The 18,237-nt window shown below is 31.7% G+C and overlaps 1 protein-coding gene across 4 annotated transcripts; it reads left to right on the top strand.

The window, feature by feature from the left end:
* The first annotated feature begins 267 nt into the window (after positions 1-267).
* Positions 268-11,933, top strand: LOC110621900 (regulator of MON1-CCZ1 complex). 4 transcript variants are annotated; one of them, XM_043959610.1, is made up of 15 exons: positions 268-423; positions 1,569-1,653; positions 2,254-2,355; positions 2,498-2,643; positions 2,741-3,005; positions 3,176-3,435; positions 3,987-4,140; positions 4,483-4,592; positions 4,674-4,761; positions 5,760-6,086; positions 9,079-9,153; positions 9,447-10,063; positions 10,673-10,781; positions 10,880-10,966; positions 11,509-11,933. In XM_043959610.1, exons 5-15 carry the CDS (start codon positions 2,838-2,840, stop codon positions 11,683-11,685), a joined length of 2,172 nt encoding a protein of 723 aa, XP_043815545.1. In that variant the 5' UTR covers positions 268-423; positions 1,569-1,653; positions 2,254-2,355; positions 2,498-2,643; positions 2,741-2,837; the 3' UTR covers positions 11,686-11,933. The 4 variants fall into 4 exon arrangements, with proteins under 4 accessions (XP_043815545.1, XP_021621879.1, XP_021621881.1 ...); XM_021766187.2 differs by having other exon boundaries at positions 269-423; positions 10,880-11,059; XM_021766189.2 differs by lacking the exon at positions 2,254-2,355 and having other exon boundaries at positions 269-423; positions 10,880-11,059.
* Positions 11,934-18,237: the final 6,304 nt, after the last annotated feature.

Raw genomic sequence — 18,237 nt, 5'->3', positions numbered from 1 at the left:
AATAACTAATTTGATATTATTTTTTATTTAGACTTTTTCACTCTTTTATAAATTTTAAATTAAAATTTTACATAAATAAATTGTTTAAAATTATAGTATATAAATAAATTAAAAATATTATAAATAAATTTTATTTTTAAAATAAATATTAGATATAATTTATCAAATGTCTATCACTCTCTAGAATGGGCTAGTGGGCATCTCTCCCAACCTGAAGCCCAGCAACTCGCAAGAAATCAGAACGCAGTTGCCAGTTTGCGCTACGGGCACGTGGCAGTCGCTTGCGTTACTTGCGAGGACAAGAGCAGTGACTCAAATTCTGGGATTTGACTGTTAGTTGGTTTCTTCGGCTTTCCCACTATAGGTAACTGCTTTTTTCCCAGCAGCCAAACAGGCAAGCAAAATCAATGGTCAATTATCTAGGTATTTTCCTTCGCTTCTTACGTTTCATCTCATTTTCTTTGTTTATTGTTGATTAAATTCCTAAATATTGTCTTATACTAAATTTGAGTTAGACTCTAATTTATTGTTTGTTTGGGAACGAATTTTATTGATTCTAAATTTCTAATGTCGGTTAATGTTAGGATAATTGACGTTCAATTTTATATTTTCTCAGATTATACGATTATTTGAAGCAAATTATCGCACATACTTCTATTGGTTAAGATCGTCCTAGATACTTGAGACAGTAGCTTATCGAGCTTTATTGGGGATTAGGGTTTTTGTTGGTCAACTCTCTCTCTTCCCCTCCCCCCCCTCTTCCATCCAATTTTAATCAAAGAAATATGTTTATTGCCTTCGAGAAATGAGTAGTTTCCCTGAAAGAAAGTAATGCTGAAAATTTCTATTTGCAGTAGGCTAAGGGAGGGGGGGGGGGGGAAGCGATAAGAAGATTGAAGGGAAGATGAGAAAGTGTGATTTCATTTCCAATATACTGTTACTTATCATTCCTGAGTTTTTGTTAGGAGTTGAGTATTGTGAGGTGTGTTGTATTTTTCCATGCAAATAAGTTAATTAAGCACCTTTTTTTTGTTTTGGTATATTTGCATTTGGCTTATTTTGTACTGTGTGTGTCTATATTGTCATACCAAGTCATGCGATTCTGTAAATGGAAGGATTTCAACTCTTTTCTGGAAATTTGGCCCTCTTTGTTGTTGTTTCCTTTGGCCATTACGAATGCATTGTTGTATTCCCTGATTTGTCCTGTTATGCTGTTTGCTCACTTGCATTATCACTGCAGAGTGCAGACTGCAGGGTATCTCATCATGTATTTTTCTAGAGTTATTTTGCTCCCATAACCAGCTTATATTAGACAACTGCTTGGAATTAGATGAAATTGTGTCTCCATTGTCTCTGAAAAGACTCGATTTAGCAAGTAGTTAGCTTTCACGGTTGCAAACTTTAAATGAAATTCCTAGTATCTGTTGTTTGTTGTTGAAAATTCCTATTGTTGGGGAAAAGAAAAATGGTTTCTGTGTGTGGTTGATTTTTATACCTGTGCATTGAACCCTTGACAGCGATTCATTAAGACATTGTCATTTGTCTGTAATATTTTTGTTTCCTTGTAGGCTTCTCTTTTATAGTATTGTGGACATGAAAGAGAGGAATACTACTTCGACACTCAAGCGCATTTTAGTGAACTGTGCTGCCCAGGTTTGTCCATAGGCTTCAAATTAGTGTCTTGAAGACATGTCTTTCTCTAGTAAGTACAATTTTGAAGCTGCCTTAATGGCATCTAAGTGCTTTTCAGTTGAACATTTAACCATTAGAAGTACAAAGGGACAATAACCCTGCAAATATAGATATATGGTCTTCCAAGATATGAGAAGAAATCTAAACAATGGGTGAGGTGATTTTTTTGCATGAAATTATAGCTACAGGCATAAAATTTTTGGAGATGCTTTGAAAAAAGAAAAACCAAATGAAAAAAAAATGAAAAGATATGGCCTTTATTATGGTTTAGCCTGTTGAACTGGTAGTTTTCACAGCCTAAGAATATTCTGTAAAAGTTCTATCAAAGATTTTGGCTAAATAACTTTGAATTAATTATCAATAAATCGTGTTTGCGTCTGCATATGCATGAAGAATTCCAGTTCGTCTGTGGCAAGTTACTTATCCCTTTTCCTTTTCCCTGATGCAAAGCTTGATTGTATGTTTTTGCTTTGCCAAATTTGTGTTCTGTAAGATATGTGATAACTATGAAGTCTGCTCATCTCCCTCATGCAAAACTTTCATTAAATTCTCATAAGTCAGGCAAAAGAGTATGGGGGATGTGTTGCTGCAAAGGTTCCAGAAATTGAGCGTGATATTTGCCTGAAAGAATTTCTTGCATTGAAGAATTGCATGCAGAATACGGTATTGTGCTTTTTTTGTTGATAAGAAATAAATTGCTGCATGTGAGGCCCCAAAATAAGAAAAAGAAAGAGGACAATAAAACTCATGTCATTTGCCTTCTTTTGGAGATGTTCTTAGATAATTTCTTTGTTTTGCTTGACAGCTTCGTGGAAAGGTTTAGGCACTCATCTTTTAATAATTTAGGCATCTACTGAAGCAAGCAGTTTTAAACACTCAGTGTGGTGGAAATACAGCAATAACAGTTGCATCCAAAAACCCAAAAAAGGACGCAACACTTTCTTGGGGATGGTAATGCACTTCTGGCTCTAGTTTTTACCTGTTCTTTTAATTTGATTCATAACTCATCTATTTCTTGCTGTTCCATTGATTTGATTCCATTTTACAGTGTTAGTGAAGCATATAGCTCTGGCTTAGGTTTTGCGCACTTCAATACTTGCCAGATACTATCTTATTTTGTTCTCAAGTTTGGGAAGCAAAAAAGTATGTCTGGGAAAGCATCGAGTTCACAGCATACTGTTAGTTTTAGTGGGTCTGGTGGTCTGTCGCATGTTTATGTTCAATATCCGCCTCTACAATGTAGAATTCCAGGATCAAGGGGTTTATACTATGATGATGGGAGTAAGTTGCTGCTTGCCCCAACATCTAATCAGGTAATATGATTAAATAATTAAATATTCATGCATGCAACATTTAAATACATCATCAAGAATTTTCAAATGTTGGTTGTTACATACTTAAATGTTATTACAAATCAATCTTTTTTCAAATAAATGGTTTTTTATCTTCATTCTTTGTATATCATTTTCCCCCTTTGATACAGGTGTTTTCTTGGAAAACTGTTCCCTTTGATCCACATGTTGCGCCTGTATCCGATACAATAAGTGAAGGTCCCATCTTATCTATTCGATATTCTTTAGATGCAAAGTTCATAGCAATCCAACGATCTAGTCAAGAGCTACAGATTTGGCATAGAGAATCTGGGGGAACCTTCAGTCACAAGTGTAGGTCAGAGTCAGAGAGTATACTGGGATTCTTTTGGACTGATTGTCCACTTTGTGATTTTGTACTTGTGAAAACAAGGTATGGATAATTTTCTGTATGCTAAGTTGCTTAATCACTGTTACAGAATGCACTACCATTCTTTTATTAACTTCTCAATGTGTTTAGAATATTAAACAATATAGAGTATTCTATGTGCTGTGTATGAAACATTTCACTATTAAAGGATGAATGTGCTTGGTGGCCTACATTTACAATTATCATAAGTTGAGTAAAATTGAAAAAAAAGTTTGCATTTTGAACTCTTTCGGGTCTATTAGAACATAGAATTAGCATTCACCATTCTTGTAGTTAGTTACATAATTTTGGAATCAGCAGTATAAATATTCTTACTTGGTAGTGGACTAGTGGGTACCCAATAAAAATTAAATGTACTTTCTGCCAACATCGTATGGATACTCTTGCAGCTCGGTTACTGCACCTCAAATAGATAAAGAAAAGGTCTAGGTCCTTGTAGTAATATGTTCTCTTTTTTCTTCTTTTACATTTTTCTATATTGGCAAAATTCTTCATTTTTGTATGTTACGAAGATGTTTCCTTACTCGTGCATTAAACTAGAGTTTTAATCTCAGTGGGCTCGATTTGCTTACCTGTGATTATGAGTCAAAATTGCTTGACTTGGTGGAGACAAGGAGATTGAATGTCAGTTGGTATGTCTATACACATGAGAGTCGTTTGGTTCTTCTTGCTTCAGGAATGCAATGCAAGACATTCACTGGATTTCAGGTGCCTTTGCAATCATCATTATCATGTTGAGTTTTATTTAGTCGATGCTAAAGTTGAATAAGTTTCTTCAGCTGATTAGTCTGCCAGGAAAATTATACTAGGTGCAACAATATACCGATACATTTAAATTTGATTTTTGTTCATCTAAAAACAAACATGCAAGTATCATAAATGGATGAATGTTAAGAGCATAACAACTTACTTTTATCATCAGAACATATACTAGTCCAGGTGCAGCAGATATGGAATGTTTGATGTGGCAATCAACTAGAACTTCTTGACATTTATGAGTAACACTTAGTTTCTTAATAACCTGATGCGGTTGCTATTTATTCTGTCCAGCTCTCATCTGCTGGAGTTGTTCGCTTGCCAAGGTTTGAGATGGCAATGGCCAAACCTGAGGCTAACAATAAGCCTGTCCTGGCTGCGGAAGATATCTATATTGTGACTGTGTAGGTTTTCCTGGTTTGGTTTCTTACACTAATACATACAAGTTGCCCTTTGTAGTAATTGTGAACTTGTCAATATTTCAGTTATGGGAGAATATATTGCATGCAAATTGACAGAGTAGCAATGCTGCTACACTCATATAGATTTTATCGTGATGCTGTTGTACAACAGGTAAATTCTTGTTCTAAACTCCCCTTTCACTTTTTTCTTCTTAGGCATTTGCTAAAGGTGGATACTTAATTATTTATAGTGGTGACAAATAAAATTTAACCATAGTGAGGAAATCCTCCCTCTTATTTATTACCAATAGTCACCTTGGGATGGTCATTTTGCTTTTTAGACGACCATTGGTTGTCATTATGGTTGACGGTGTTTTGTTGATTCTTTGTTGTTTTATCCTTGGTCAAGTCCCTCTATAGTAAATAATTTCCTGCATTCTGAACTTGGTCCTAAATAGTCATTAGTTACTGAAGGAGAAATATCTGTTTCTCCCCAATTTTGGAAAGTGACTATGAAGTTGGAGAACATGCTTTAATTGTTCTATTACCCTCTATTAAATGGGTGAGGAGTTGAACCTTCTGAAGGCTTTGGTGTAAATTACCATTTGTGTGGACAGACATACCTGCAGCTGATTCCTTGGGCATTTGATCTGCATTTTATCTTTCATGAATTATAACATTCAAATGGAAAAAGAAAAATCAATTTATAAGAAAATAATTTATGCAAATCATCTAAATAAAGTCTTAATCTCAAGCAGGCAGCCATGTAGATCTTTTTCTCTCCATTCCATTCAGTTTTGGGCTTATATTCAGAAAGATAAACTGAGAGCTGATAACTTTGTTTCTCAGTGTTTTCCCCATATCGTCCTTAGTATGCCCCTCACTTTCTTGTCTCATTTAACTTCAATTTCCTCAACTTTTGTATTGGGGCATTTGCTGATTTATGATGTATACATCAAACCATCTCAATTTTCCTTTTGTCAATTTTCTTTAATTGATGCCAGTTCCAGTTTCCTAATTCCTACAAATGCATCCTTTCCATGATGGTATTTCTGCACATCTATTTCAACAACCTTATTTCTCCGATAATAATTTATAGAAAATTGAAGGAATTCCAACTAGTGAAACAAATCAGTAGCTAGAATCTGAAACAGTCCTGTGCTTTTGCAGGGTTCCTTGCCAATTTATTCTAGCAAGATTGCAGTTAGTGTAGTTGATAATGTACTGCTTGTTCATCAAGTCGACGCAAAAGTTGTTATAATCTATGACATATTTGCTGATTCTCGAGCACCCATCTCTGCTCCACTTCCACTACTGTTTAGAGGTTTCCCTAGGTCCAATTCTTCTTCCTCTCGGTTTAGTGGTGATGAAAGTGCAGAGGCCAACATAGGTGATCATGAAGCAATCATTTATGGAGATAACTGGACATTTCTTGTTCCTGACCTTGTATGCGATATTGCTAACAATTTGTTGTGGAAGATCCATCTAGACTTAGAGGTAAGTTTTATTAATTTTCTGTTACATGTCATTTCATCTTATAGTTGTTGTTTGTGTGTGTGTGTATATATATATATATATTATGTAATCAACTGGAGCTCCATTAAGAGCTTTTGAAAAGATGAGTCCCAGTTGCTCTATAGTTTTGACATGTCTTGTCGAGATAATCTTTTGCTGAATCTTTTCCAAAAGGAAATGGCAATCAATCTCAATATGTTTTGTTCGCTCATGAAATGCAAGGTTAGAATTAATGTGGAGAGCAGCTTGATTATGACACTACAACTTAGCTAGTGGTGAGGTCTTAAGACCAATTTCATTGAATAGTTGATGTATCCATATTACCTGACACATAGATTCTGCCATAGCTTTATATTATGATTTTGCACCACACGGAGATACTATAATTTGTTTCTTTTTCAAAATACCAAATTTTCTCCAGCAAAGACCAATATTAAGTAATGGATCTTCTATTAGTCTTGGATCACGCCCAATTTAAATCTGAAAAACTTTTCAAATGCCTTGTCATTCCTAGTAATAACAATATCATCAATATATACAATTAGTAAGATTATGCTAGGCTTACACTATAAGTAAAATACCGAGTGATCACAGTTACTCTTCTGCATTGCAAGTGCCTAAATTGTATAGTTGAACCTCCCAAACCAACTATGAGGACTTTGTCTTATACCATAAAAAGATTCATGTTCTATGCACTTGCCCACACTCTCCCTAAGCAACATGCATAAGTGGTTACTCTAAATAGACTTTCTCTTGAAGATCACCATGTAAAAAGCATTTTTGATATCTAATAAGTGTAAAGGCCAGTTATAAATAGTTGCTGCAGTAATAAATGGATGAAAGTGGCAAGTTTGGCTATTGGAGAAAAAGAATCAGAATAATCAACATCATAAGTTTGAGCATACCTTTTAGCAATGAAACAATTTTAAAACAAGTCATTAAACCAGCAGGATTAAATTTTACTGTTAATGTCCATTTACACCTAAAAACTGTCTTCCCTGTAGGCAAATTTATCAAATCTCAGGTGTCTTTACCATGGAAAGCCACCATCTCCTCTTTCAAAGCAGCATGACAGCCAGGTTGTGAGACAAGGCTTCATGAACAATTTTAGAAATTGAAATAGAATCTAAGGATGCAATAAATGAATTGAAAGAAGGAAACAAATAATCACAAGAACCAAAGAAAGAAATAGGATAAGTACACTGACATTTACCTTTTCGAAGAGAAATAGGAAGATCAAGACTAGAATTATTCACCTGAGACTAGATTTGACAATGAAGAGGCTAGTGAAGGATATGTGTCATGACTCATGAGTCTGGTCATCTTGAAAAGACATGGATAACAAGAGGCTGGACCAATGCTGGAGTAGCTGCAGGAAGATTTGGGTAACTGACACAGTGGGTTACAGCACCTACCCACATATCATCTTCCTCTCCCCATCTCTTATAAATGGAGGACATAGTTATCAAAGGCTCAAAATTGCTTAGGAATGTTAATTTGAAAACAAGTGGTAGAGACGACATTAACCAAAATTGCTTAGGAACTTCAATTTGTAAAAGAAGTGCTTGGACTACCTCAGGAATTTTTTTTTTTTTGGGAACCCCATTCTGTGAAGGTGTATCAACGCAATAAGATTGATGGAGAATGCCATTCTAGGTCATATAAGATTGAAGGGTAATTGAAAAGGTATCGTTTGGTGTTATAATGTCATGTTGTGTGCACAAAAACATTAAAATGTGTTTTTATTTCAGCACAAAGAGGCACAGACATAGAGAATAATTTAGAACAACTCTTAATTAAATATAATTAAGTAACATGAGAGTAATTATCAACAAATGTGATAAAATATTGAAACCAAATTTTGAGATAGTTGAGCATAGACACTAAGCATAAGAGTGGATGAACTCAAAAAGGAAAGGAGCTTGTCTATTGACTCTAGAAATTGCAAGTAAACGATGATATTTGGCGAACTGATACGAAGGATGAACTTCAAAAAGAGTTCAGATAGTAGAAGAGACAAGAGACCTTAGCAATTGTTTATCCAAAATGTAGGGACCTCTAGACTCATGATCTTTATCAATAATTCGCTTCATCATAAGGTCTTGCAATAAACAGTGGTAACTGGTAAGAGCAGTGGACTTTGATGATGTCTGATATCGACAGAATTGAGCATGTTCCTCTGTAGACAGTAGGATGTTTTTATTTTCTGCCATTATATTGTCATGATCTTCTTAAAGATCAAACTTTCAGAGCTACACAATGCCGAACCCACATTTTTAATTTCAAATAATACAAGGTGTTAAAATCATAGCAGTCAAGTAGGCCAAAGCTCCAAATCAAGAAATATAGTTGTGAACTCAATCAACAAAAGCAAAAATTAGCATATTATGCAGAAAAGAACTCATAGGGTTCCATAGGCTTCCAGATCTAGGACACCAACAAAAACACACTAACAGACAATGCAGCCCATGGGGTTGCACTAACCTCATCAAGGCTACGCCAGAAAGTGAAAGCATGTCATGGGAAAAGGCCTAATGCCTCATCACACGCTAGGACATGAGACAGGGGTGCAAATTAAAGGAGGCGCTTGGACCTACTTGCCCATCCTCCAGTGACTTGGATTCTTCCAAACAACCTGATCGGTGGCGAAAAGAACCTCCCTTGTCTGGTGCTGAGACAAATTGGTCACCATTTTCATCAGTAGTTTTCTTTCAAAACCAAAAGTGAAAACACCAAAATTCTGATAAAGAAAAGGAATGTATTAACCTCTAATACCATGTTAATTTGAACTGGAAAAATCTGAAAAAAAAAAAAAAAAAAAAATAAGGGAAAACACCAAAATTCATTCATAACGCATACACACACGCAAATATATACAACTCAAACCCCCAAGTAGGAAAGAAATAAAATCCCTAAGCTTATGCTTACCAATATAACAGTTATCATTTAATTAGTCTTTTCTTTTTTCTTGCAGGCAATTTCTGCAAGTAGCTCTGAAGTTCCTTCAGTGCTAGAGTTCCTGCAGCGACGGAAGTTGGAAGCTAATAAGGTGGAGGGTGCTTCTTGTAGTTTGATATACTCTTTTCATTTTTTAAATGGTGGCTCTTTGTGATAAAAATGAAATTAATTACACATGAGAATATATTGGTCATTTCGATAAAAATGGAATATATGGGATGTCACTTCTTAGAATCAGTGATAAAAATTAGTGTTCATATTTAGTATGAGTTCTGTTTCATGGAATGATTTAATTTTTCTGTACTCTTCAAGGGCTCTATTTAGTTATGGATTCTTATCCCTTAGTCATTAGCTTACGGTTATTGGATGCCCCTGCTGGTTCAGGCTAAACAGCTGTGCCTGGCAATATTACGTACTGTCATCTTGGAAAGGAGACCAGTGTCCATGGTTGCCAGGGCAATAGATGTACTTGTTAGCAACTATTCCCACTCAATCAAAACGGGCAGCTATCTTAAGGGAATAAAAGTGGAGAAGACTTCAGTTTCCAGTGGGGAACATGTAAGTAGTCCCAGGTCCACTGCCAATATATCTGCAAGTGGGATTGATACACTTGGAAAATCATATGAACATGAATCTGGTACCAGAGTTGAGAAAGAATCCTTCAACAGATCTTCAAATATTTCCACTTCAGACTCTGAAGATGGCACACATTTTGAATCCTTAAAGACCACCACAAGAAGTCTTCAAAAGGTGGACAAGGTTAACATATTGATTACTGAAAGTGTTAGCAGTGAAGTTCAGCCATCGTCTTCTCAGAATCAGCGTCCTGGACTTGGTAACAACCCACTAAATGCTAGTATTTCCGAGCGGCAGGAACTGCTACTTACTTCACCGGCAATTTCACCTGATGAGATGTATAGCTTTGTGTTTGCTCCAGTCGAGGAAGAGATGGTGGGAGAACCATCTTACTTGGTTTCCGTCATTGTTGAATTCCTTCGCAGGTAAGCCGTCGATTATAGATGATTCAGTTTTTTTAATGCTACTACTATAGTCAAAAGGAAGTTCATAATCTTTTGTGCTACAATAATCCATCTTAACCAAGCTCCACAAGAATTTGCCTTGCAAGCATTTTCATGCAAAGTTTCTCCATGATATGAATTAGAGGGATATCATCGCATCATGGTCGTTGATGAGGCCAAATGGCATGATGGAAAAATGGCACTAACACCTGGTCCCACTAAGAATATCAGTATTAGTAAGTTGAAACTATTTAAGTAAAAACATTTGGTCATTGCAGCTATTTGGCTATTATATCAAAATAATTGACAAGTTGCACTCTTCCTTGTGGATCAGCATAGAAAGCTAATCAAACTAGTGGCCTTTTTTTTGGGTTCTAATGGACTAGGAAACCTCAACAAACAATCTCCAGGCTTGGTTGTAGCATGTTCCATGCACCTATCAGGTCATTTGGACCAGAAGAGTGATTCTGAGAAGATTACTTGAAAAATTGTTGTGCATGTTTTCTCTTATATCATTTTACTATTTGAAGTTACATGTTTGTGTGTATATTTGGTTTTGCCCCTTTGACTTATTTGTTTCCAATGTTGTAGCACAAATTTGGAAAAGATTAAGGTTCATCCCAACCTCTATGTGCTGACTATACAGCTTCTAGCGCGCAATGAGCGGTATACAGAACTCACATTGTTCATCGTAAACAAGGTTCTGAAATTTCGTAAAAGTTTCCTTGAAATCACGACAACCCTATGTTGTATGTTTAAGCTTTGTTTTCATTATCTGTGAGAATTATTGCATCACAGGTTCTTGAGCCCTCAAAAGAAGTAGCAATGCAACTCCTAGAGTCAGGTCGACAAAATTTCCAAATCAGGAAGTTGGGTCTGGATATGGTGAGACATCTCTCCTTTCATCATGATTATGTGGTGCTACTCGTGCAAGATGGGTACTACCTTGAAGCATTGCGCTATGCAAGGAAGCACAAGGTATTCTTTTTTAGTGCCAGTTCCTGAGAGAAGATGGACTTCTATATTAACTAATCTAAAATATCCAAGCTCATAGAAGTTGCAACTCTTGCCTTCGGATCTGGCCATTTATGTTTTATTCACTCTTGGCAGCACTGGAGAGTGTTTTGTTGAAAATGAACCTAATTTATTCTTTAACAAGAAAAGAAAAATCATTTTTATCTCTAATAATTTTTTAAAGATATTTTGTGCAAAGATCTTCTGTTATTTCACTGAAGTAATAAATTTCTCTAATTTGACAGTTTGAATTATGTGGTTCTTTCTTTACTTTTAGTTTCTTCATCCTACCCTTTTCCAAGCTTTTATCATCCAGAAAGGACTCTCATGGTTTTACCAAAACATTAGGTGGAGCATTTTTCTAGGTTGTCGGTCTCAAGAATTCATTGACAAATACTCGGTTGTTTTTCCAGGTCAATACTGTCCGGCCTTCAATGTTTCTTGAAGCAGCTTTAGCCTCCAATGATTCACAACATCTTGCTGCAGTTCTGAGATTCTTTTCAGACTTCATTCCTGGATTTAGAGACACATCGGATCACCATACCTACCACCGCATTCTTAGCGAGATGAACTCAGCCATTGCTACTTGAATGTCAATGATTATGGTTTTTTAGTATAAAAACCAACATTATCTAGCTAGAGAGAGAGAAGAGATGCATCTATATTTATTCCCCTGGTTGACGGCTGATTGTATTTCTGTTGATGTTTCAAACGTGTGAGACCAGAAGAAAGATTAGTGAAGTGTTGTGGGAATGATGAGTGGATAGATATTTACAGACGGCAATGAAGTGTGGATAAACATAGAATTTTTATTGATCGACTGTAGAATAGTTGTCAATCATGTTTCCTCGTACTTGGTCTGGATATGGCAAATTGCAAACCCTTTGCGAGACATTCATGCGGCCTTGGATTATTTATTCCAGTAAAAATCAAGAATAGCCAAAAGACTATGTTCAAGGAATTATAATTTATATTGGAGCTGCTGCGCAGATCTCGGCCTCGTTCTTCACGTTTGGAGTTGAGGCGAACCACTCCCAGTGATTCTCACATACATCAACAGTAATACATTTCCCTCTTCAACATTTCTCCAATCTCCATTATATGTGTAGTTATTTTCTTTCTTAAAACTTGCAAGTCATCCAAAGAATCAATAAGCTCTTCGACCATCGACATGTCTTTGATAAATAGCAGAGTGTCTGTTTCGTAGTGTAATGACCGAGACTTTGTCTGATAGAAACAGTTTACTAAAATTAAGATTAAGAATATATAAAATTGAATGGGTATTGTATGATTGGTGTTGGAAACGTTGTTATGTGTTGATAGTGATTAGACTAAAGGGCGTTGGTGTGTACTTTTAGGGGCAGGTGGGTGTCCGTTTGCTATCATTAACAATCACCATTTACCCATCTAAGGCCAAATGGGTCCCATTCATGGTATCCATATTTAAATTCCATCTTTTAGATAATACTGATTGTTTTAGTAGTAACAATGGATAATTAAACATTACTATTCTTCACTCTCTTAATTTGTAAATATCAGTGTTTCCATTGAATTAAAATATTTGTGGAGCACATATCTGACTTTTCCTTTTTTCTTTTTTTCGCTTTTAGGTACTGGGAGTTCAATCATTTAGCCCCAACTGCTGCGTTTCTTTTGGAGATGCCCTATGCTTTTTTAGATAGGCTATCCTGGTCTACACTAGTCAAAATCAGTTGGGATATGGTCTTGATTTATGGCTTAATTGAATGACAAGATTTTTTTTTCTCAAAGATATTAATTTATTGCGAGTTACAAGCCCAATAAGCTCAACGGTTAGAAAAATTAAAATCTAAAAAAATAAAGAAAATATTAAGCTCAAAGAAATCCTAAAACCCAAACATAAAAATTTGATCCGGCTACAAATTCGAATAAAGCACAAGTGAATTTGAACTGTCGATGGCCAAAGGAGAAGGAAGACTACTTGAAGTGAAGGGAAATCCAGCACAAAAATGGAAAGAAATACCTATAAAAATATACAGAGACATTGACCCAAAACTCAAAAAGGAATCTCTAACCATCAAAAGTTTCAAAAATTAAAAGGAAAAAAAAAAAAGAAAATTACCAAATTTAACCAACAGAGTCACGCCATCAAAGAGAAAGGAGAGTCTCAGGATTGAGACAATGGCAGCACCTAGGGCTAAGGGAGGCAACATGTAACCCAAAGAAAGTAAGAGAAGAGACTATAAGCTCCAAAACCAATAAGATCAAATCTTAACTAGGAAGGAGGTAACGATATGAAACGGGAAGTACTTCTTTGGATCGGGCGACTACCTCACCTAGAGTAACAGGTAGTAACATGTAATCCAAAATAGAACAGCAAAGCCACCGCTTCTCCACTTGTAAGATGAAAAAACTACCATGGCGCTATGGTTGAGCAGCCTTCAATCTGAAAAGGCAAAAAAACCAAACAACAAAAGAGAAAGAAAAAAAAAAAAGAAATAAATTGGCAGCCTAACAAAAGCCCTCAATCAATATCCTTGCTGCCAACAACACCAAAATACGTAAGATTTTTTTTTTTAATTTGAAATTAAAAATTTCACAAGAATTCAATTCAATTTATTTATTTTTTACTAAATTTTATTTTATAATGTAATAATTTATTTCTTTTTTAATTTATAAAATTTTATTTTCTTTTTTAAAAAAAATTATATATAATTTTGTAATAATTTATTTAAATTTTCTTTTATAAAATAAATGCGTTAAAGTAACAATTTAAAAAAAATTAATTAAATTTTTACGAAATTTCAGGATTCCCAGAGTTGATGAATTGAATTAATGAATTTAACTTCTCTTAAAAAGAGAAATAAAGAGTGAAGTACTACCTGCCTACTCCTTTAGCTTAACTACAATTAAATTTGGGTATTACTGCTATAAAAAGCAGTTCCCAGTGTAGTATTCAACTTGTCAACTTTATCTAATCCACCCTACCCATTAATAAACAAATATTTTTTTTTTTATTTGGAATAATACTAGTCTTATAATTTAACCCAACTTAACTCAATTTTGCCAATTGATTGTTCAAGTTTATTGCTTGGGTTATATCTTTACCGATGTCACTAAATTAAGATTAGTTTAAAATTGAATTATTTACTTCAATATGTTACAGATTTAAATTTTATAGATTTTTGCACTCACAAATTTAGTCTGCTAATAAATACATCTGAGTAAATTTAAAAATTTTCAGATTATACTTTTTCAATTTTCGATCATCACCTTAAAAAAAAAAATATTATGGAATTTCAAATTCAATAATTTTTTTTAAAATTTCAGCTATGCAAATTCGTAATTTTGTGGAAATATATATATATATAAAAAAAAGAAAGACACAGTAGTTGGACCTACCATTTATAAGGGATTAGGTTAAGGTCTGTACATTGGCTGGCTTAATTATTATGAAATTATTGTTTTGGTATTCATGACCTCTTCAGTTTAGATAACAAAAGTTTTCTTTTAAAAACTTTTAAATACTTTAAAAAAATTTATTTAAAGTAATTTAAAGTAAATTTTAATTAGATTTTGTACGAATTTAGATTTTAATGTGAATATAGTGATTTTTCATTAATATTTTTACCCACTACCGTCTCTAGTCCATATTCACCTTAGAAAAAATTAGAGAAAAAAAATCATTTTTTATTTAAATTAGGCTTAATTATTTAAATACCTCCTCCATGATACAAAATATAAAAAAAATCCATCTTAATCCTGAGATATAAATGATTTTTTAAAAAAATTTTCATATAAAAATTAAAATTACATATAATTTCATAAAAATTTATTTAAATTTTTTTATATAATTAATATTTTAAGCAAGGAAAAATATACACTTTAATCGAAAGCGTATTTTAGTTTTTTTTTTAATAAATAAGAAAGCTGGCTTGGACCCCACAGACAACTTTAATTATTTGGATGGGCCCATCATCTCAAATGAGTTCAACTATTCTATTATATTCTTTTCTGTTCTATGTTCATAATCCAACTAATACAATGATGATGATATTGACATGGTCAACCTCTTAAAGCAAATTTTATATCATAAATACTTTATTATTTTATTATTTTTTATTTTTTCTTAATCTATAATTATTTTTTTAGTAAAATTTCATGTCTTAAGATAAATGACATTAACAAAATATTATTATAACCTATATTTGCTGGAGTGGTATAACAAGTTTTCAAATTCAATCAATCTCTCAATTAATTATAATGTTCTAAAATTTCAAAAATAAAATTTTATAGTGATTGTGTGAGATTATAATGTTTTAAAATCTTATTTATTTTATAGTCGCTGTCTGAGATTATAATATTCTAAAATTTAAAAAATAGAATTTTATAGTGATTATGTGAGTTTAGATTGAGAGGGATGCGTTTTTTTCTTTTTTATTTTTTACTTTTATCTATCAGTGACGTCTAACCGCTTCTCTATTACGGTATAATTTAAACAGATATTTAACCGCTTCTCTGTTACAGTACAATTTATTTTTGTCATTCAGATCCGTACGTACAGATATATCAGAATTTCTCTTCACATCAAACGGTCATTTAATTTTTCTGGCGCGCACACAAATAGAATTGCGAAGTGATTGAGCTAATTATTTTCTCTCACGTTATATTATTGGATTGAATTATTTTCTATTGAATTTTGGTTTATGGTGGACTCAGCTTGCTCCATGCGTTCGAATCAAAGTCTAAAATGTTGGGTCGGTCTGCTTAAAAAGAGTTTGATGAGCTTTGAGCCAACGTTTTTCTTTTGGATCCGGCCTCCCATATAAAAAAAATTTGACAGTCATTAAATCATAAGAAAAACGAAATACAGACATCGATTCATTACTAAAATGGACTATAATATCATTCTTTATTTATAGAATTAAATTTTTTAAAAAGAATTCATTTGTAAATATTCACATACATGTTATAGATTATTAATAATGTATTTTTTAATTTCTACGTTTATATCTTTTATTAATTTTTATGAAATAATTTTTTTAAAATATTTTTTTCCTTTTATTTTTTAATATTAAAATTAATATTTAAAAATAAAAATTCAGTATATTATAGTATGTAATTTTTTGTTATTCATGTTTTATATATTGATTTTCTTAAGAGTAATTATATTTATTAATTTTTTTTTAAAAAAAGAGAAGGATTTGTATATCTGCCGACTATAGATAGCAATTAATTAATAAGAAGCAAGATGGAGATTGTCACCTAATTTTAATTTTTTTTTGTCACCTGATAATAATTGCATCATATTATTAATAAAGTTGGATTTTTGGTCCTTGAAAAGGATAGTTTGTGTTATAATATATATCTTTTGGACTTCTATCGGATCATTGATAAGGATGGTGGTTCTAATTATTTATTTATTTATTTAATTATATATATATATATATATATATATATATATATATTAAATTTAAATAAAATTTAAATCAAATGATAAATTTAATATTTTTTTTAAATTATATTAAAACATGATATATTTATTAAAAATTTAATAATTAATAAATTGAAACATTTAATTTAATAATTTTAATTTAATTTAATATATAATCATATAACTTTTGCTTTCGTCCTTTTCTTACAAATAGTTTATTAATAGCCTAATTATTATGAAAATGATATCAATGCTGTAACAAACGCAGCCTTAGACTTTGAAAGCTGATACAGGCTTACTTGTAAAATTATCTTTTACGATTTTTTTTATTAAATTAATAATTTAATACATCTCATTATCTTTTATAAATCAAAATTAATGATAACACATTCAACTCTTAAAAAGATTATGAAATAACAATCCATAAATTTCTATTAAGATTATATTTATTTTATAAAAAATAACTTGTATTTAAAAAATATTTTTTAAATAAAAAAATAATTAGTTTAACTTATTCCGAATCTTCCAAAAATTAATTAACAAATAAAGGTACCAAAATTTCGTAAATAAAAAAAATCATAAATAAAATTTAAAAAAATCATAAATAAATCGACATATGAAAAAAATTAAATTAATAAAAAATATAAAATTTAAATTAAGGATGACAATAAAAAATATAATAGTACGGTTGATTTATTTAAAAAAATAATATTTTTTCTTTTTGACTATCTTTTTATGCAAATTAACATCTTTATTTTTTTTTAATTATATTCTTTCAATTGCAGCAAGATTTGAATTTTTAATTTAAATTTAATAATAAATTTTAAATATATAGTTTAATTAATTAAATTCAAAATTTAAGATAAAAACATGAATTAACGAAAATAATTAAATTATTTGGGTTAATTGGCGAATTTGAAATCGTGCCGTGCGTGCCTTTTATCTGTCCCCTTTTACAAAGAATTTGACTTTATTGTTGGGATGGTTTTGCATTAGATTCCCAACCAAATAGAAAGAGTACAAAGAAAACTAGTCGCAATTGCGTGATGCCCACTACTACTATTATTATTATTATTATTATTATTATTATTATTATTATTATTATTAAAACTGAATGGAAAAGTTTTAAATTATATTTTGACCTTTATTTTTAGATAAAATTATTAATGAGCATAAATTAAAATTATAATAATTTAATTCACGATTAATTTATTTTTTTAAAATAAAAAAAATAAAAAAAATATTTTAAATTAATATTAAAGTATCAGACGCTTATAACACTAAAATAACTCATACTAGTATTCACAGATTTAATTTGATAAGTGCATTTGAGTGAATCTAAGAGATCTCTTACTAACTCTCGCACGAAATTATTTTTTACACTTTTAAATTTTTATTAAGTTTTATATATAAATTTGTTAATAAATTTTATTTTTTAAATTAAAATTAAATAATAAAAAATAAACTATTTCATTAAAAAATATTTTTTATAAAAATTATTTTTAATATAAGTTATTTTATGTGAATAAATTGTCATTTTATTTTTCGCGCATTATTAAACATAAGATTATATTAATGTTTTGCTTTCCTTTTCTTAGTTAATTGTCTAACCGATGTAAATAGACAAGGAATTCACGAAAATCACTATATTTGAACTTTGTTAAATTTATTAATTTTAAATTTAATTTAAATTTAATTAAAATTTATTTTAAATTATTTGAATTTATTT

This window comes from Manihot esculenta, chromosome 9, assembly GCF_001659605.2.
Source record: "Manihot esculenta cultivar AM560-2 chromosome 9, M.esculenta_v8, whole genome shotgun sequence".
NCBI lineage: Eukaryota > Viridiplantae > Streptophyta > Magnoliopsida > Malpighiales > Euphorbiaceae > Manihot > Manihot esculenta.
This window is presented reverse-complemented; position numbering and strand designations above follow the sequence as displayed.